The sequence below is a fragment of the Hemitrygon akajei genome, chromosome 18, assembly GCF_048418815.1.
Source record: "Hemitrygon akajei chromosome 18, sHemAka1.3, whole genome shotgun sequence".
NCBI lineage: Eukaryota > Metazoa > Chordata > Chondrichthyes > Myliobatiformes > Dasyatidae > Hemitrygon > Hemitrygon akajei.
In genome coordinates, this window is record NC_133141.1 from 3,181,896 (window position 1) to 3,201,024 (window position 19,129).

Here is a 19,129-nt window from a genome sequence, read left to right on the forward strand (position 1 = left end):
TTATTCTTCTATAATTTTTCACGGGTAGGTTAGTTTTGGTTTTCTTCCGATTTTCTCTGTATTAAGTTGTATATTTCTGCAGAAGGTGTTCTAATCTGTAGTTATGTTTTCTAGTGCATAAACTAGTTATTATTTGCTATAGTATTTATACGGAACTGTTGTTAATGACACAGATCTGGAAGTTGTATTTGGGTTAATTTTTTTGGTAGAGCTAGCTACTTGTTTTGGTAGCCGTCTAGTTTTGGGTTGTGCGGGTGGGGTGGATTTTCCAGTTCCAACATCTCTTTATTGCTTAGGACATGTTTATATTTTGACCTTACAAATCTATGTTTACATCTCTGCTTCCAGACTGCTATTGTACTGCTTGATTTTTTATATGCCTGCTGCCTTTTATGCATTAGTATTTGATAATGGCTAGTGCACTTAAATTTGTGAGCTGGAATGTAAAGGGACTGAACCACTCTGTTAAAAGGAGGAAGGTATTCTCACATATTAAACAACTCAAAGCTGACATTGCTTTCCTCCAAGAAACTCATATTCGTTGTTCTGATAACTCCCGGCTTCTGTCAAAGTGGGCGGGTCAGCATTTTCATTCATCCTTTGCCACTAAAGCTAGGGGAGTTTCCATTCTTATTAACTCAAATATTCCTTTTGAACTCCATAATAAAATATCTGATACAAATGGCCGTTTTATTATTTTTTCTGGTAAACTATATAACACTAAAGTTGCATTAGCAAACCTGTATGCCCCCAACTTTGATGATGTTAACTTTTTTGAACGGTTTTTTTCCTCACTACCAGACTTAAACTCATGCTCTCTTATATTGGGTGGTGACTTCAACTATTGGTTGGATCCTAAACTGGACCGATCGTCCTCTGTTACCAGATCTCCTACTAAATCTGCCTTAGCTATTCAATCGTTTCTCTCTAATTTTGGTATCTCTGATATATGGCGTTTCCTCCATCCTACGGAGAGAGATTATTCTTTTTTCTCACATGTTCACCATACCTTCACTAGAATTGACTATTTCTTACTCGATAACCAACTTATCCCATTTGCCCACTCTTGTGACTATCAGAGTATACTGATCTCTGACCATGCCCCAATTACCCTCTCTCTGAACTTTCCTGGTCTCCCTCAGAGGAACAAACACTGGCGGCTCGATTCAACTTTACTATCGGATGATGATTTCGTAAAATTTATTAAGGACCAGATAACCTTTTATTTTAACACTAATACATCACCTGAAGTGCCATCCCAGATTGTCTGGGATGCCATGAAAGCATATCTGAGGGGTCAAATAATGTCTTACACAGCAAATCTCAATAGAAGATCCCGTGCAGATCGAGCAGACCTCATTAACCAGATTAAAGATTTGGATCAAATATATGCCCAAACTAAGAACCCTGAATTATACAAGAAGCGCATTGAACTCCAAACTAAATTTAACCTTCCGTCCACTCAACCTGTCGAACGCCAACTTCTCGAAAGCAAGAGCCACTTTTACATTCATGGGGATAAGTCTGGTAAATTCCTAGCCAATCAGCTGAGGCGTTCCAAAGCCAAACAACATATTACAAAGATCCGGAAGGAGAACGGAGACTTTAAATCGGATCATTTAGAAATTAATGATGCATTTAAACATTTTTATTCTCGGCTTTATTCCTCTGAATCCCTGAATGACAATATCTCTGTGAATCAATTTTTACAGAATCTGAATATCCCCTCACTTTCATCTGATTTCAAAGCCAAACTCAATGCGCCTATATCACCAGAAGAAATATCTTTTGCAATTTCTGCACTGTCCTCAGGGAAATCTCCTGGACCTGATGGGTTCCCTGTGGAATTTTATAAATCATTCTCCTCATTTCTTTCTCCTCAGTTACTTTCAGTATTATCTGACTCATTTAATTGTGGCAAATTGCCACCCTCTTTCAATGAGGCATCTATTATTCTTCTTTTAAAAAAGGGCAAAGACCCAACAGAGTGTTCCTCGTACAGGCCGATCTCTCTGCTCAATGTTGATGTAAAGATCTTAGCTAAAGTGTTGGCTCATAGATTAGAAACCGTTATTCCCTCCATTATCTCTGATGACCAAACAGGCTTTATTAAAAACCGTCTCCCTTTTTTTAAACATTCGGCGTCTATTTAATATTTTATACTCAGTTCCAACTGGGACTCCTGAATGTGTTATCTCCCTTGATGCGGAGAAAGCACTTGACCGTATAGAGTGGAACTACCTTTTTGCAGTCTTAGAAAAATTTGACCTCGGCCAAAGTTTCATCTCTTGGATCCAATTGCTGTACCTGTGTCCTACTGCTTCTGTTCTAACTAATTTTCAGAAATCCCAAGTATTTAATCTCAAACGTGGCACCCGTCAGGGATGCCCCTTAAGTCCCTTTCTCTTTGATTTGGCTATAGAACCTCTGGCGATAGCATTTCGAAATTGTCCTGAATTGACCGGGATTTGGAGAGGGGGTGTTGAGCATAAAGTTTCTCTCTATGCTGATGACTTATTACTCTTTCTCTCAAATCCGTCTACATCCTTACCTCTAATGTTTTCACTTTTTGACCAGTTTAGCCAGATCTCTGGCTATAATCTCAACTTACATAAGAGTGAACTTTTCCCAATTAATAAAGAAGCACAAGAACTAATATTTCGTGATCTCCCTTTTAAAGTAGTCCATAATCAATTTACTTATCTTGGAATTACAGTCACAAGGAAGTTTAAAGATCTCTTTCGTGAAAACTTTGTCAATCTTTCATATGCTATAAAACAGAGTCTGGTACAATGGTCACCTCTATCTATGTCCTTGGTAGGTCGTATTAATGTTGTTAAAATGTATGTTCTCCCCAAATTTTTATACTTATTTCAATCTATCCCAATTTTTATTCCTAAATCTTTTTTTGATTCCTTAGACTCTATTATTTTGTCATATCTGTGGCAGAATAAGCGCTCTAGAATTAATAAAATCCACCTCCAAAAATCTAAAAAAAGAGGGTGGCATGGCTTTACCTAACTTTCGCTTATATTACTGGGCAGCTAATATACGTTGTGCTGCCTTCTGGTCTTTCTTCCACGGTCAACCCGAGTGCCCTAACTGGGTGGCAATGGAGTTGAGCTCCACTAAAGAATTATCTATATCTGCACTTCTTGGCTCTGCACTCCCTAGCAGTCTGCCCAGATCAATAGCTAATCCTCTGGTTAGACACACTTTGCGTATATGGGCTCAGTTCAGGAAATGCTATGGTTTCCAGGGGTTTTCCGTTTCTAGCCCTGTCGCACATAATCACCTTTTTTTTACCTACTACGTACGATTCAGCATTCCATGTTTGGTACAGGAAGGGCATTAGACATTTTGAAGATCTCTTCATTGACAATCGCTTTGCTTCTTTTCAGCAGCTCTCCGTTAAGTTCAACCTGCCTAACGCTCACTTTTTCAGATATCTCCAAATCTGACACTTTACTGCTCCTTTAATTCCTAACTTTCCTGAAATGCCTGCGAAAAATGCTATGGACCTATTTCTTTCCATTAATCCACTACAAGGTTTAATTTCAATTATCCGAGATAAACTAGCAGCCTTACGACAGGCCCCCTGTGGATAAAATTAAAATGGCCTGGGAGCAGGATTTAAATATCTCCTTATCCGAGGAGAGCTGGGACTCAGTTCTCAAATCGGTTAACTCAACCTCCCTTTGTGCTCGCCATTGCCTATTACAGTTTAAGATTGTTCATAGAGCCCATATGTCTAAATCTAAACTATCTCGATTCTACCCTGGCATTAGTCCGCTCTGTGATAAATGCAAGAGGGGCATGGCCTCTCTCATCCATATGTACTGGTTCTGTCCTAGCTTGGAGAAATTCTGGAAAGATGTCTTCACTACATTATCGGGTATTCTGAATCAGCACCTAGAACCTAACCCCTTAATTGCTCTGTTCGGTTTTTGGGGCGAGACAGATTTATGTCTGGGTCCGACCAAATGCCGAATACTATCCTTTGCCTCTCTCCTGGCGAGACGCTTGATCCTCCTTAGATGGAGAGATGTTGCCCCGCCCACTCATGCGCAATGGCTTAACGACATTATGGCCTGCTTGGACCTCGAAAAAATTCATTATTCAGTTCTTAATTTGGATCTAAAGTTCCATAAGGTCTGGGGACCTTTTATCGAGTACTTTCATAACCTTCCTCTTGACTAGGGTCTTTTTTTTTCTTTTCGGTCCCTTGCTTTCAGCTCCCTTTTTTTTCTGGTAGTAGGCATTATTATCCTCTGTTACTAAGTGTATTTACAGTCTGGGAGTTTGACTGTCCGGACTTATACTCTTTATACTGTGTGGTGGTTGGTCTGGAGTTGTTGTTTTTTTCTTGTGTTGTGGGGCTTGGGGAGGACACTAAGCTCACTTGTCTTCAATTTAGGTGCTTTTTTGTTAAACTCTCTTCCTTTGTAGCATATTGTTATTGTATGCTTAATCTTGCACTGTATTAATGCTCCTCATTGGGATTTGGGGTTTTTAATTTTGTAAAATGTTTTGAAAAACTAATAAAAAAATTTTTTAAAAAAAGAAGTGATACTAAACCATTAGCAAGTTATGTTGGTGTGCAGCTTTATAGTAAATTGAGAGAAAGCTTTCAATTAATATCCCTACTGAAAAGAAAACACCTTAATTTATGCTGCTTCCTAAAAACCATGTAAACAAATGCTATCAGCATCTGTTCACTTTGTGGATTAATTTAGGCTGGAGTGCAGGACTCATTTATTGTACCATCTTAGCATTAAACATGACTTATTTCATTAAAATCAGAGCATTGAATATAGGAGTTGGGATGTAATGCTAAAATTGTACAAGGCATTGGTGAGGCCAAATTTGGAGTATTGTGTACAGTTCTGGTCACCGAATTATAGGAAAGATGTCAACAAAATAGAGAGAGTACAGAGGAGATTTACTAGAATGTTACCTGGGTTTCAGCACCTAAGTTACAGAGAAATCCTGAACAAGTTAGGTCTTTATTCTTTGGAGCGTAGAAGGTTGAGGGGGGACTTGATAGAGGTATTTAAAATTATGAGGGGGATAGATAGAGTTGACGTGGATAGGCTTTTTCCATTGAGAGTAGGGGAGATTCAAACAAGAGGACCTGAGTTGAGAATTAGGGGGCAAAAGTTTAGGGGTAACACGAGGAGAATTTCTTTACTCAGAGAGTGGTAGCTGTGTGGAATGAGCTTCCAGTAGAAGTGGTAGAGGCAGGTTCGGTATTGTCATTTAAAGTAAAATTGGATAGGTATATGGACAGGAAAGGAATGGAGGGTTATGGGCTGAGTGCAGGTCAGTGGGACTAGGTGAGAGTAAGCGTTCGGCATGGACTAGAAGGGCTGAGATGACCTGTTTCCGTGCTGTAATTGCTATATGGTAATATGGTTATTTAAAATTCTGGCATAAAAGATCCTAGGTACTCAGTTTTCATGGAATTGAGTCTGTGCTTGTGATGCACCATCAATAACTCTCAGAGACGTGAGGCGAGATATAGGCTTTTATTGGCTGGAAGAAAGAACAAGCAGCAAATGACCATCACACTACATCCTGGAGACTGAGGCCGGGGCTGTATCTCCAATCGCCTTTATACCGGGGTCCGTGGGAGGAGCCACAGGAGCAGTCAGCAGGGGTCTGTGGGAGGAGCCACAGGAGCAGTCAGCAGGGGTCTGTGGGAGGAGCCACAGGAGCAGTCAGCGGGGGGGGCGTGTCCAGACAGGAATATGTAGTTCACCACAGCTTGTCATTTCTGCAATCTGTGGTGCTAATTTAGTTGAGTTTATATGAACAGAGCTAACAACATTGAAGCAATCCAAAGAAGGCCAACTTCAGTCCCATCTTTCATAATGTATCAATGTTATACGATTACTTAGTCATTGGGAGGAGCACAAATCCATACTCTGCTATTCTTCTCCATTTTGAAAAGTGAATTTTCCCACTGGCAATTAATTTTAATTTTTCTTGTAGTGTTGCTAATGCCATCCATCATAATGGTTTGATTCTTCTTTTTTGCAGGTGGAAACTGTAATTGAATCGAGAGAAGATGAGGGTACTGGGAATGTACCGGTCTGGTGTATTATTGTTGCAGTGATTGGTGGCCTGCTGCTTGTAGGTCTGGTGACATTCATCCTTTGGAAGGTATCAATCTGTGCATATGAGTGTGTATGAGCAGAATTTAAAAATGAGAACACCTGCAGATGCTGAAAATCTGACATAAAAAAGCAGAAATTACTGGAAAACTCAGCAGAACCTGGTGTAAATAGAAACAGTGTTAACGTTCAGAACTGAGAAACTGAGATTTTAAAAAAAGGAATGTTTAAGTTGCAGTGTGGGTTGGGATGGATAGGTTAAAAAGAATATTGGTAATGGGTTAAGACTTGGTAAGTGGGGCATTCAGAGGGTGATTTTGCTTCTTTGTTTTTCTTATGCTGCTAAGAGCAGCTAATGTTTGTTGTAAGCCATCCATCTGTGGTTTAGGGTCTTTTTTTGCTATTAGTACAGCCTTGATCTACTAGGAATATCACAGTCATGCCATTAGCAATGCAACACAAACAAAATAAGCACAAATCACAATTTTCTTGCCACTTCCCGACATGACCTTGTCTCACCCCATCACAGATATTCCTTGTGTGCTGGCCATCCTTTTCATCACCCTCTCCACAATTTAAAATTGCCCTTTTATCTTCATTTCCAATTCTGATTTTTAAAAAATTCTCTGGCAGAAACATTAGCTCTGTTTTTCTTTCCACAGACACTGTCTGGCCTGCTGAATTTTTCCCACATTTTCTGTTTTTAAGACTTAATGTAAGACTGCCAGTGAATATCAGGGCAAAATGGTATTGTGTAAAATCAATTATTGAAACCTTGGGAATAATTCTCACTATTGCTTGGTCACAGGAGAGATGGGTTAGATTATTTGTACATTAGAGAATGTGACTTTTTTTTGATTTCCTGAACTCTTATTAGGGATGAAATTAGGAGTGGCTTCTTTTTAAAAAAAAGCATTCAGTTTGTTACCTTGGTGGTGAGGATAATAATTATTGCATGTTATCTAGTGAAGATTCAAGAAAAAGAGAACCAAACTTCAAGAAAGGTGAAGGGAATTTGCTCATGATAAATTTCCAGTGTGGAAGTATTTGGTTAAATCCCCAAAATTTAATGCACCTATGGTATTCTAGCGATGAAAAGTTGAAAACAAAGTTCAAAGTACATTTACTTTCAAAGTACATTTACTATCAAAGTACGTATACATTATACAATCTTGAGATTTGTCTCCTTATAGGCAGCTACAAAACAAAGAAACTCAAAAGAACCCATTAAAAAAACATTGTCAAACACCCAATGTGCAGAGAGAGAAAAAAACAAATCATGCAAGCAAATAGCATTTTGAACTGAAGTGCACAGAATCTCTCCACAGACCCTCAGTTCAGTGCAAAGCCAAATGAACCTTGCAGAGCAGCAAGCTGAACTGGCCCATTCTTCACTTCAGGCCCCACCACCCTGACTTTGCAATCTGGTCCAGTGCCTAAATCATCAATCGCTTTGATACACTCTGGTGCCTGGACCCCATCACCTCCATTTGGCCTGTACCCAACCTTTCAAATTCAGCCCAGTGCTTAAATTGACCAAACCTCAAGTCTTCCTTACTCTTGGTTACAGGCTGATTCCCTCACCTCCCCTTGGTTCTGCCTCATCAAATTGCCTCCAAGTCCAAAGTGATGTCACAGTCTATTGTTTACAAAAATCATTTACCAGAAAAAGAATGATTAACTATTTAGTTGTTTTCCTTGTTTCATTGGCCATCAGCCAGAATTCACTGAGATACACCAGTGCCATCTTAAACCAGATGCTAGTGCCATCTTCATGAGAACATGTGGACAATTCAGTTAAAAAGCAGCTGTGCCATGTCTCAAGTTTAATTAAAGTATATTGAACTCATCTTTACTCTAAGTATTTTTTTGTGTGATAAGCAACACATTAGCTCTGAAATGAAAGAGAAGATGACAGATATGTCTGGAACTGGGCAAAACTGCAGCACTTGATACCCCTGACACTGAATGGGTAGAGATGTTTAACAAATTTTCCAATCCCTAACGTTCTTCTCTTTCTTTGTTACAGTGTGGATTTTTCAAAAGGAAACTGCCACCAACCGAAAATGAGGAACTCCTGTGACATCTAACCAATACCAACACCCGTATCCCATCTTTTGCAATCTGAAAAAACCTGTGGTCTCTTCAAAGCCCGATGAAATTCCATCAAATACATTTTCACCTTTGTGCTAATGGTGTCAATTCCCTTCACCATCAGCTCCTTCATTAACACCAACAATCAGAAAATAGTGCACTGGGCAGCCAAGTGGATCTCATGAGTTCTTCCATTAGGCTAGTTCCCCAGCAGAAACCAGAATGTGATTTCTGAAGTATTTTAAAAGTATATTAAAGTAGTTAGTGACTTTGCAGATGCCTTAATTAAAAATACTGAGTCACAGTTAATCAAGACAATTTTCTAAACATAGATATTACTTACCCAGAACAAGCTCAAATAATCTGAACTAACCACTATCTCTTGTTATGAGACAGGCACAGGTGTAGTTTCTTCTTGCTTTTTATTTCCTATATTGCACCACATACTCTAACCCACACAAAACGGGGAAATCGCATCCAGCCCTTCATGGTTCATCCTCCTCCTTTGACTGTTATAGTGATTATCAACTCCAATTACCCCTTTACCCTTCTCAAATCCCCTTCATTCTTGCATCTCTTTCAGTCATTGTACTCCACCAGTCCCTTCTCCAGTAAGGCAACTGCAGTCTTCTAGCAAAGCCCAACCTTAGTATCTCAAGTAGCAACTATCCTATTGCATGCATATTTATCATAGGTATTTTGAACCTCATTTCTGTGGGTTATATTCTATTGTCAGTATTTTTCCAGTTATATGAATCAAAACCTGACAGTTTGAGATCTATTTGTATCAGAGTGTTTTAAAGTTGTAGACAGTTTCCTCTTCACTTTGGTTTGTGAGTTTTTAAAATGTTTCAATTATTAAAGATATTGCACAGGGCAAAACTAAGCTAATTGGACAAGTCCCTTATTATTTCTGCTTATTTCTTTTCAGCTTCCTTGTACCTTCCCCCCCCCCCCCCACCCCATCAAATAATTTTCTTTCAATTTCTTTCTCAATAGCTACAAATTAAAAAGGAAGGATAATGATATCCAAAGGATCAATGAACAGTAGTGAAATGCCAGGGGGATTACTGCTCTAATTATTCCTAATAAATATAGCAAAATAACTGCCATGACTGTAAATAAATATTTTGTCTCAACAAATGTGGAATTTTGGTTTTGTATTTCTCCTGAAGTTGAAAGTGATCATTTGTGTTAGCAGTTCTATTTCTCCAATTCCTAGGGGTTGCAACAATTATCTGACTTGTATGGTTGAAAAATAAAATGTTGCTGAAATTAAGATTCAATTTGTCACATTAACTGTACTCACACATTGGTTAGTGTCATTAACACTGTGTTATTAACATCAATAATACTGGACCAAAGTAAGGAAGGATATGCAATTGTTTATCTTGAGATACGTCAAAGTGATTTTAAACTATTCTAACCATAGAATGCAATTTAGAGACATAGAGCGCAGAAAAAGATCCTTCAGGCCAACCGGTCAATGCCAACGAAGATCTGTATCTAAGCTAGTTCTAATTACCTGCATTGGCCCTGTCCATCTACCCTTCCTGTCCAAGAATCTTTTAAATGCAGTTAATGTATCTGCCTAAGTCACTTCATCTGGCAGCTCAGTCTATATATAGATCACCTTCTGGGTGAAAGTTTTGTCGCTCAGGTTCCCATTAAATCGCTTCCCATTCACCCTAAAGCTACGTCATCTCGTTCATGATTCCCAGCCCTGGGGAATTCTGTGGTCCTCATGGTTCCATATACCTCTGTAATGTCACCCTTCATTATCCTACATTCCAGAATAACCTCTCTCTTTTACTCTGTCCCTCAATTCTCAGAAAAACCCTTGTAAATCTTCTCTGCACCTTTTTCAGCTTAAGTGAGTTCTTCTTAGAAATGTATACATCATTAGTTAGGGTGCTACACACAATGATGTGATTGCAAAGAGGAGGGGACAGAGGAAGTTTGAGGACTTCATCAAGAATTCAGAATTATTACTATGAGGAAAGGTTAGATAAACTTTGAAAGCAAGGAAGTGTGAGAGTCTTAATCGTGGCATAGAAGATGACGAGTGACCCAGAAAAGGTAAATAGGATGGGCCTTAGCAGGGGTCTAAAGTCAAAGTCGAATTTATTGTCATCTGTACAAGTACATGTAAGCACAGGTGCAATGAAAAACTCACTTGCAGCAGCATCACAAGTGCAGAGCATCAGAGACACAATTCACAAGAAAAACACAATAAAAACAAGAAGGATACAGTCCATTGTGGTGTAAAGTGGTCATGGCGTTATGCTGAGGTAGAGATTAAAGTTGGTTCAAAAACCAAATAGTTAAAAGAAATCAGGACTATGAATTTAAAGCAATTGGTCAGAGGATTAGAGAGATGAGGAAAAGTCTTTCATCCAAAAGGAGTTGAGCCTCTGGAACTCACTCCCTGAAAGGCTGCAGAAGCCAGAAGTGCCCAGCATGTTGAGAGAGTACCTGAAAGTGTAAAGAGCCATATCCTGCAGGCTACACACTCAGTACTGGAAGTGGTTAGACTAGGCTGGGTAGACGTAATGGTCAAAATGGCTGCTGCTTGTGCTGTACCTTTTCTATGTCGGAAGAACAACAGGCAATCTGCATAAAGAAAGTTATCATGGTGATGCACTGAACAAGCAATTTTACTGCTCCAAGTTTGGAAACGAGCATCAGCCAGGACATGAAAAAGGTCTCATGCCATTGGACTGGAAATGATGCCAGTGAATCTTCCAGAGCCATCTAAAAGTGTAGCCAGAACTTCAGTTTTAATGTTTCATTTGGAAGTTGGTACCTAACTTTGCAACACTTCTTGTTTTATTAGCAATCTCAATTGTGTGTTCGATGATTGGACTAGATTTAGTTTTTCTGACTCTCAAATGAGAAGCACAATGCTGAACAATACAAGCAGGACATGTACTCATGAGTGCACACAATGGGTGATTTCATGCTGGATTAACTACAAAATGCTGAATTATTATGGGCCAGATTATGCTGACCAGGTTATTATGCTTTCAGAAGTTTGGAACTTGGATCTGAGCACCTGAATCCCAATTGGTAACGTTCGACGGGTAAAATCACCACAACCTAATCAAATATATATTTTGATTCTTTACAGTATGTAGCTGGAAGGTGATAGGTGAAGCCAGATGGGTAGGAAATGTAAAGAGCTGGAGAGGAGAGTGGACCATAGGAGAAAGAGAAGGAGGAGGGGACCCATGAGGAGGTGACAGGCAGGTGAGAAGAGGTAAGAAGCCTGAGTGGGGAAAAAAAGTGGGGAGGGGGAGGGAATTTCTTTTTACCAGAAGGAGAAATCGATATTCATACCATCAGGTTGGAGGCTACCCAGATGGAATATAAGGTATTGCTCCTCCACCCTGAGGGTGGCCTCATCTTGGCACAAGAGGAGATCGTGGACCAAGATGTGGGAATGGGAAAGGGAATTAAAATGTTTGGCCACCAGGAAGGTCCACTTTTGGTGGATGGAGTGGTGCTGCTCGACAAAGCGGTCGCCCAGTTTACGCCAGGTCTCACCAATGTTTCAGGTGCACCGGACACAATAAGACAACCCCAGCAGATTTGCAGGAAAAGTGTTGCCTCACAGGGAAGATCTCTTAGGGGCCATGAATGGAAGTGAGGGAGGAGGTGAATGGGCAGGTGTAGCAGTTTGGCCGCTTGCAGGGATAAGTGCCGGGAGGGACAAATGGACAAGGGAATCGTGGAGGGAGCAATCACAGCAGAAAGCAGAGAGAGGGTTGGAGGTATCTTAACTACTAACATTTGTCCCACAGCTCCATCTGTGGCACCATAAGAGCAGGACCAGTGGGATTTCACCAAGACGGGAGATATTAATGTCTCTGAGGGCATGTTTGCAGATGATATAAAGATAGGTGGAGGGGCAGGTAGCATTGAAGAAGCAGGGAGTCTGCAAAAGGACAGACAGATTAGGAGAATGGGCAAAGAAGTTTCAGATACAATATAATGTAGAGGTGCAGGGTAATGCACTTTGACAGAAGGAATAAAGGTGTGGACTATTCTCTAAATGGGAAAAAATTAAAAATCAGGGGTGTAGAGGGACTTGGGAGTCCTTGTGCTGGATTCCCTACAGGTTAACTTACAGGTTGAGTCAGTGGTAAGGAAGGTAAATACCATGTTAGCATTCATTTCAAGAGGACTAGAATAGAACTTTGTCACATGGTGCGAGCAGAATCATCTGCAGCTTAATGTGAAAAAGACTAAGGAGCTGGTGGTGGACCTGAGGAGGGCTAAGGCACCGGTAACCCCTGTTTCCATCCAAGGGGTCAGTGTGGACATAGTGGAGGATTACAAATACCTGGGGATACGAATGGACAATAAACTGGACTAGTCAAAGAACACTGAGGCTGTCTACAAGAAGGGTCAGAGCCGTTTCTACTTCCTGAGGAGACTGAGGTCCTTTAACATCTGCCGGACAATGCTGAGGATGTTCTACGAGGCTGTGGTGGCCAGTGCTATCATGTTTGCTGTTGTGTGCTGGGGCAGCAGGCTGAGGGTAGCAGACACCAACAGAATCAACAAACTCATTCGTAAGGCCAGTGATGTTGTGGGGGTGGAACTGGACTCTCTAACGGTGGTGTCTGAAAAGATGATGCTGTCCAAGTTGTACACCATCTTGGACAATGTCTCCCATCCACTCCATAATGTACTGGTTAGGCACAGGAGTACATTCAGCCAGAGACTCATTCCACCGAGATGCAACACTGAGTGTCATAGGAAGTCATTCCTGCCTGTGGCCATCAAACTTTACAACTCCTCCCTCGGAGTGTCAGACACCCTGAGCCAATAGGCTGGTCCTGGACTTATTTCCACTTGGTATAATTTACCTATTATTATTTAATTATTTATGGTTTTATATTGCTATATTTCTACACTATTCTTGGTTGGTGCGACTGTAACGAAACCCAATTTCCCTCGGGATCAATAAAGTATGACTGTCTGTCTGAAAAGCAAGGTATAGTAGAGAACATTCAGTAAATGCACCACACACACACACACACACACACACACACACACACACACACACACACACACACACACACACACACACACACACACACACACACACACACACACACACACACACACACACACCTCTTATCTATGGTAAACATCTTTTCTCTCCGTTCTAAAACATGGAACAGGCCAACATAAGGGGCCCTAAGGGAATGTTGCTGTGCATCATGGCAGATGAAAACAAATGAGGCAGGATGTAGGTCAACAGGGACCCACGATGGGAGGTAAGAATCGGTGAAAAGGAATTGAATTTAAAAGCACAGACCCAGCGTGGTCTGTTTCGCGCCGCCAGCATCCGTATGTTGGGTGCCTTGCTGACTGGGATTATTGAGGTAGAGAAAGAAGGAGGAATGATGTATTGCTGCCCAGCTGAGTGTAGGTTATCAGCCAGTTTAGCAAACTCCTTATGGTCCCTATGGTCCATTAGAGAAGGCTATGCAAACTTGAATAGGCATTTGCTGCATGAAGAGTTCTTTAAAAATAAAACAATGATGGTGATTTCCTAGGAAAGACACCATGTGGTCCATTCACTCCGAAGGCATAGCATCACTAGGGCTGGGCAAGGAAAGCAACTGTTTGGCCGACTCAGACTCCTGTATGTTAATCAAAATGGCTTCTTTGGTTTGTTAAGAGTAGGAATGCTTCTTTGTCTGATAAGTGTTTCTCTCGCAGTTGTTTACCTTTAGACTTGCTGATATGGGATTGTATTCATTTGTTGACCAATGGAGAATGTTATTTTGTCTTGTGGGTCTGGGAGCTTGGGGGGTTTTCACGGTCTTTTCAGGAGAGTCGGGAAGAAGACGCCGAGGAAGGTGGACGTGCGCTGCACTGCTCAGTCGACCACCCGGGTGGTCCCAGGTGCGAGGACGTGGAGGTTGGAGGAAAGTGATGAGGGGTTGAATGGTTCGATAGTTGATCTCCAACGATGTGCACTAAACTGACTGAACTTTGATAAGTTGGCGCCTTTTACTTTATTTCCTTTTCCTTCATATATACTGTATTGCATAGTACTCTTTTAGTTTTAGTAAAATCTTTAAAGTGTATTCCATAACGGTATCTGGTGTGAGTTTGATATGGTGTGTGTGCGTGCGGCATAAACTTGATTTTCACAGCACCTGCGTGTACAGGAGGTGGAGTTGGTGAGTGGCTGGATCTCCTTTCCCCCTAGACATATACCAGCCTGTTGGGTAAGTGTTACACTCCAATATTCCAAAAGTCTGTAAAAAATGAGTTTTCAGCAACTGGTGTTGATCGTGTTCAACCAGGTGTTCTAGCAGACTCTCCGCTCTTGCAGCCGTGAAGTTGCTGAGAACTGCTACTACATAGAAATATTTGGTGTTGTCGGCAAAGATTTCTGGAAGTACAAATTGAGCCTCAGCTTGTACAAACCAAGCGATGGCATTTTGCTCCTAAAACTCCAGTAGTTAAAAAGCGACTGCATTGGCCGACATGTTCAATAACTCTGGAATATTCTTGGAGCACTGGGGTCACCAATGTAGATTTCACAAATAAAACAAAGTGAGGCATTTTATGTTTCAGAAAAGCCACAGCAACTCATTTATTGAATCCCAAAAGACTGAACACAAAGCACACTAAAAACCCTTTACATAATTACCTCATCGCATCAGACCAGCCTCTTAGAGTGAACCACATCCCAATGTCCATGGTTGGAAATTATGTTCATTTCCACTAATTACGTTACCCTACACAACTTGGTTTTGAGGCAATATATGTAATTTCTGTTCAATACTGTGTGATATGTACAAACAGATGTGTTTGTTAGTCACATCCCACATGCAAAACAACATTTAGTCAAATATTCTCATATGAATAAAACTATTTATCCTTACATTTTTATCTTGCACATAATTAGCACCAAGGGACCAGCTATCCACAATTGAGTGAGTTCCTTATGTTCAAAAGGAATTTGCCTGAATATTTAGATTTTTTCAATGTCTGAACTCTTAAGTATATCAGTGATAGCATTGTCTTTCCAAATTTGATATATCCAAGAAGCTTCTCAATTTCAGCAAACTGAATTCTGTTTCAGCAAATTGAACATTCAGCAGGAGAGATTGTCATTTATGTTGGTCTGATGCAATAGCTTATATTATCAGATCCTGATTGGCTTACTAAACTCCTAAAATTGTCAGCAAGAAGTACTTCCAGTTTTTCTGAAAGAAGTACAGTACATATAAATATTGGTGAAGGAATAAAAGTAGTTGTTTAATATCTGTACCTTAAGCAGGGAATTAAGACGCACAATAAATTCTGTATTATATTTGGATGCCATTGGTAATATTCGCAGGCAAACTAATTGCCTGTGAATTGAAGAAACAGTTAATGGCTATTCTTACTGGCGGATTTAGAGTTGTATCAGTCAAACTGGGAAAGGGTAATAGATTACTTCCATGAAATGCTTTTAGGAAATTTGTTCAGTTAACGCAACACTATTACAGCTTGCGGTGTCAGAGTCCAGAGTTCAATTCTGTTGTTATCTGTGGGGATCTGTAGGTTCTTCCCATGGAAAGCATGTGTTTTCTCCAGCTCCTCCGGTTTCCTCCCACAGTCCAAAGTGTCAGTATCTCCAGTTGAACTCTGTCTTTTTGTGTGTTTTCCCCCTAGCTGTCAGTCTGTGGTTTTGTATTGCTATGTGCTCCTGTCCCTGCTCCACTCCAGCCCCTGTATTACTGAGTACTCCGTCTCTCACCTGTTTCTCATTATTACCTGTATTGCTGCCACCTGTGTCTCATTGTGCTCCACCTATCATCTGCCTCTCTGGTTATTGCTCAGTGTATTTCAGTCCTGTGTTTTCACCTGTTTGTTGCCGGATCGTGCCAGTGAGTTTTCCTGAGCCTTTCTACCTGTAATCTTTCTGTCTGAATAGTGACTCTGCCTGATTCTGGTTTTTGGATTTGTCTGGATGTTTTCATTTCTGCCTGAACTTTGATGCTGACTTTGTTTGCACCTGGGGATTTGTTACTGATTTAATATCACTCTGTGCACAGTACTGGGTCTGTGATTGGATCCCTGCTCCAGCATCCTGACAATACAATCTGGCCAGAATGGACCCAGCAGACCCCATTTGTCTGAGAGCTGCCCTGGAACAACAGGGAGTGATGCTGGGGAGACAACAGAACCAGCTGAACTCTGTTCAGGGTAGTGGAGTCGCTTTCTGCCAATATAACTGATCTTGTGGCCCAGACTCAGTCACTCCAGCTGTCCCAGAGTGCACATCAACATTCTGTGACTGCATCTTCTGCCCTGTCCTCTGTGTTCTTGCATACTCTTCCTGTCCAAGAACCCTGTCTGCCTCCTCCAGAAAAGTACTCAGGTGAGTCTGGTACCTGCTGCTCTTCTCTTTCCCAGTGCACCCTCATTTTTGAATTACAACCAACAACATTTCTGAATGATCAAGCCAAGGTAGCCTATGTCATCACCAAACTGTCTGGTTGGGTGAGAGAATGGGGAACAGCAGTCTGGGAGGCAGGCTCCCCTTTCTGCAGTAGTTTTCAGTTATTTTCTGAGGAGATGAGAAAAGTGTTTGATCACTTCAAACATGGGAGAGAGGCTGTCTGTGAAATGCTGCACATGCAGATCTGTGTCAGATTACGCCATAGAGTTCTGGACCCTCGCTATCTCCAGCGGCTGGAACTCAGAGGCACAGTACGACACCTTCCTGAAGACATCAAAGATGAGCTGGTCACCCAGGACCTTCCTGTCGCCTTTGAAGCCCTGGTGGATTTGGCCATCTGTATTGATGTTCGCCTTCAGCAGTGCCGCAGAGGGAGGGGTTCCAGAGGGTCCCTGGGGGCACTGGGTGAGTTCCAAGCTCCTCGTCAGTCTACGTTGCCCTGCCATTTGCCTCCATCTACAATTCCTGTTCCAGAGCCTGAGCTATGAAGGTTGACTGTACCCAGCTGACTGAAAGACAAAGGAGAATCAACACCCGTTCCTGTCTGTACTGTGGCCAATCAGACCACTTCATCTCCACCTGCCCAGTAAAAGCCAAGTGTTCACCAGTAGGATGAGGAGTATTGGTGAGCGTAACCCCTGTCCGGCCCTCCTCGACACCACTCGCTCTCATACCTGCTTCTCTGGAGTGGGGTGTCCAATGGCGAGCAGTCTCCATCTTGCTTGATTCTGGTGTGGAGGTGAGTTTTATTGATTCCGGCTTGGCTGCCCAGTGGGGACTACCCAGGTCTGCTCTCCAGTCACCATTAATGGCCAATGCCTTGAACGGTCAGAGACTGGCTAGCATCACCCATGTCACAGCTCCAGTGAGTCTCAGTTTATCCAGCAACCATCATGAAGAGTTAACCCTTTGTTATTGACTCTCCTCAAGCTCCCATTGTCCTGGGCCATCCCTGCCTCCACTCTCCACCATATTCATCCCCCCCCTTCCATGCGTCCTGCATCAAGCCTTTCATGAGCCTCCCCGTGTCTTGTCCCTAAAGCCCCCCTCCCCCACAGCTCATCGATGGGTCAGAGCCCTTCACGGTGCGTCGACTGCTGGACATTCGTCACTGAGGCCGTGGCCTCCAGTACCTTGTGGACCGGGAGGACTACGGTCCTGAGGAGAGGTGCTGGGTCTGGATGTTTTGATCTCTGCCTAAACTTTGGATTTGTTATTCGATTAATATCACTGTGTGCACAGCACTGGGTCTGCAATTGGATCCCTGCTCCAGTGCCTTGACACAAAGATGCATTGGGGTGGTTAATTGTTCCATGATTAAGTTAAAATTAAATTGGGGTTGCTGCAGTTTGCTTGACAGTGCGGCTCAAAGGACTGAAAGGGCCTATTCCAAGCTGTATCGCTAAATTAAAATAAAGAAATAAATAAATATATCATTGTTGGGGGACCATATTCTAACATGAATATCTATTATTGTTAATTCCTCCTTTAATTATTGCAGTACAAGCTCTGCTGTGGAGTTCTCATAGACCCACTCAATTGCTTGCCTAATATCCCACATTCTCCTTGCTCAGCTGCTTAGTGGTTTGGATATCTTCTCTCTCTCTTCCCCCCCCCCCCCCCCCCCCCATGGGTAGGAATTTGCTTCAGTGATTGATACCACCACACCCCTCCCCCCACCCCCAGTGATCTCCACCAACTAATGGACTTGATTTAGTCTTTACTGACCTGAATCTGTCAAGGATTAACTGGACATCTCCAATGATCAGGTGACAATAATCAAAAATTCCCTCATTTTTAACTTCAATTTTTGCTTCTCCATCTGTTTGCTAATTGCTGTTCACTGATTAACTCCAACTCTGCCCTTTCCACCATTTCTACTCCAAATAGTAGTATGTCACCAGTTATAGTTTTTATTCCACAGAGATTTTCAAGTTCAACATCAGTCTTTGCTGGTTCCTCTGGTGTTGTTGACTTCAAATGACAGTCTTTTCTAATGGCACATTGAAATGAGTTGATTGCAAACCCTCTTCCTCAGGGTCTATCAAGCCAAAGATACAGGAGCCAAAAAATGCTGTAATCTGGAGCAACACACAAGATGAAAGTGCTTGACTCAAAATGCCAATTGCCCATTTTTCTCTGTGCATGCTGCCTGACCCATTGAGTTTCTCCAGCATCATGTGTGCCAAGCCTTGTGTGAAGCACATTGTAACCTTTCCCTTTACTCTTGCCTGGCAAAACATCATCCATTATTTTCATAGTACAGTGGCCCCTGTCAGAGCTCTGCTGGGACTTTCAGGTTGAAGCAGATTCTCAGCTTTCTACACCAAGCTGGACATCCAAAGGGCTTAGCACATCTCTGGGGTTAAAATCTTTGCTTTAACCAGTCTTGGCAACTCTGCTTCAGATTTCTTCTTGAGAGCCACTGGAACATATTCAG

At 41.7% G+C, this 19,129-nt stretch overlaps 1 protein-coding gene across 1 annotated transcript in view; it reads left to right on the top strand.

The window, feature by feature from the left end:
* LOC140741028 (integrin alpha-8-like) overlaps positions 1–9,489 on the top strand; it is a 157,045-nt gene extending 147,556 nt beyond the window's left edge. The window contains exons 29-30 of the mRNA XM_073070660.1: positions 6,043–6,165; positions 8,146–9,489. Coding sequence (XP_072926761.1) covers positions 6,043–6,165; positions 8,146–8,199 — 177 coding nt within the window. The 3' untranslated portion in view covers positions 8,200–9,489. The remainder of the gene's footprint in view (positions 1–6,042; positions 6,166–8,145) is intronic.
* Positions 9,490–19,129: the final 9,640 nt, after the last annotated feature.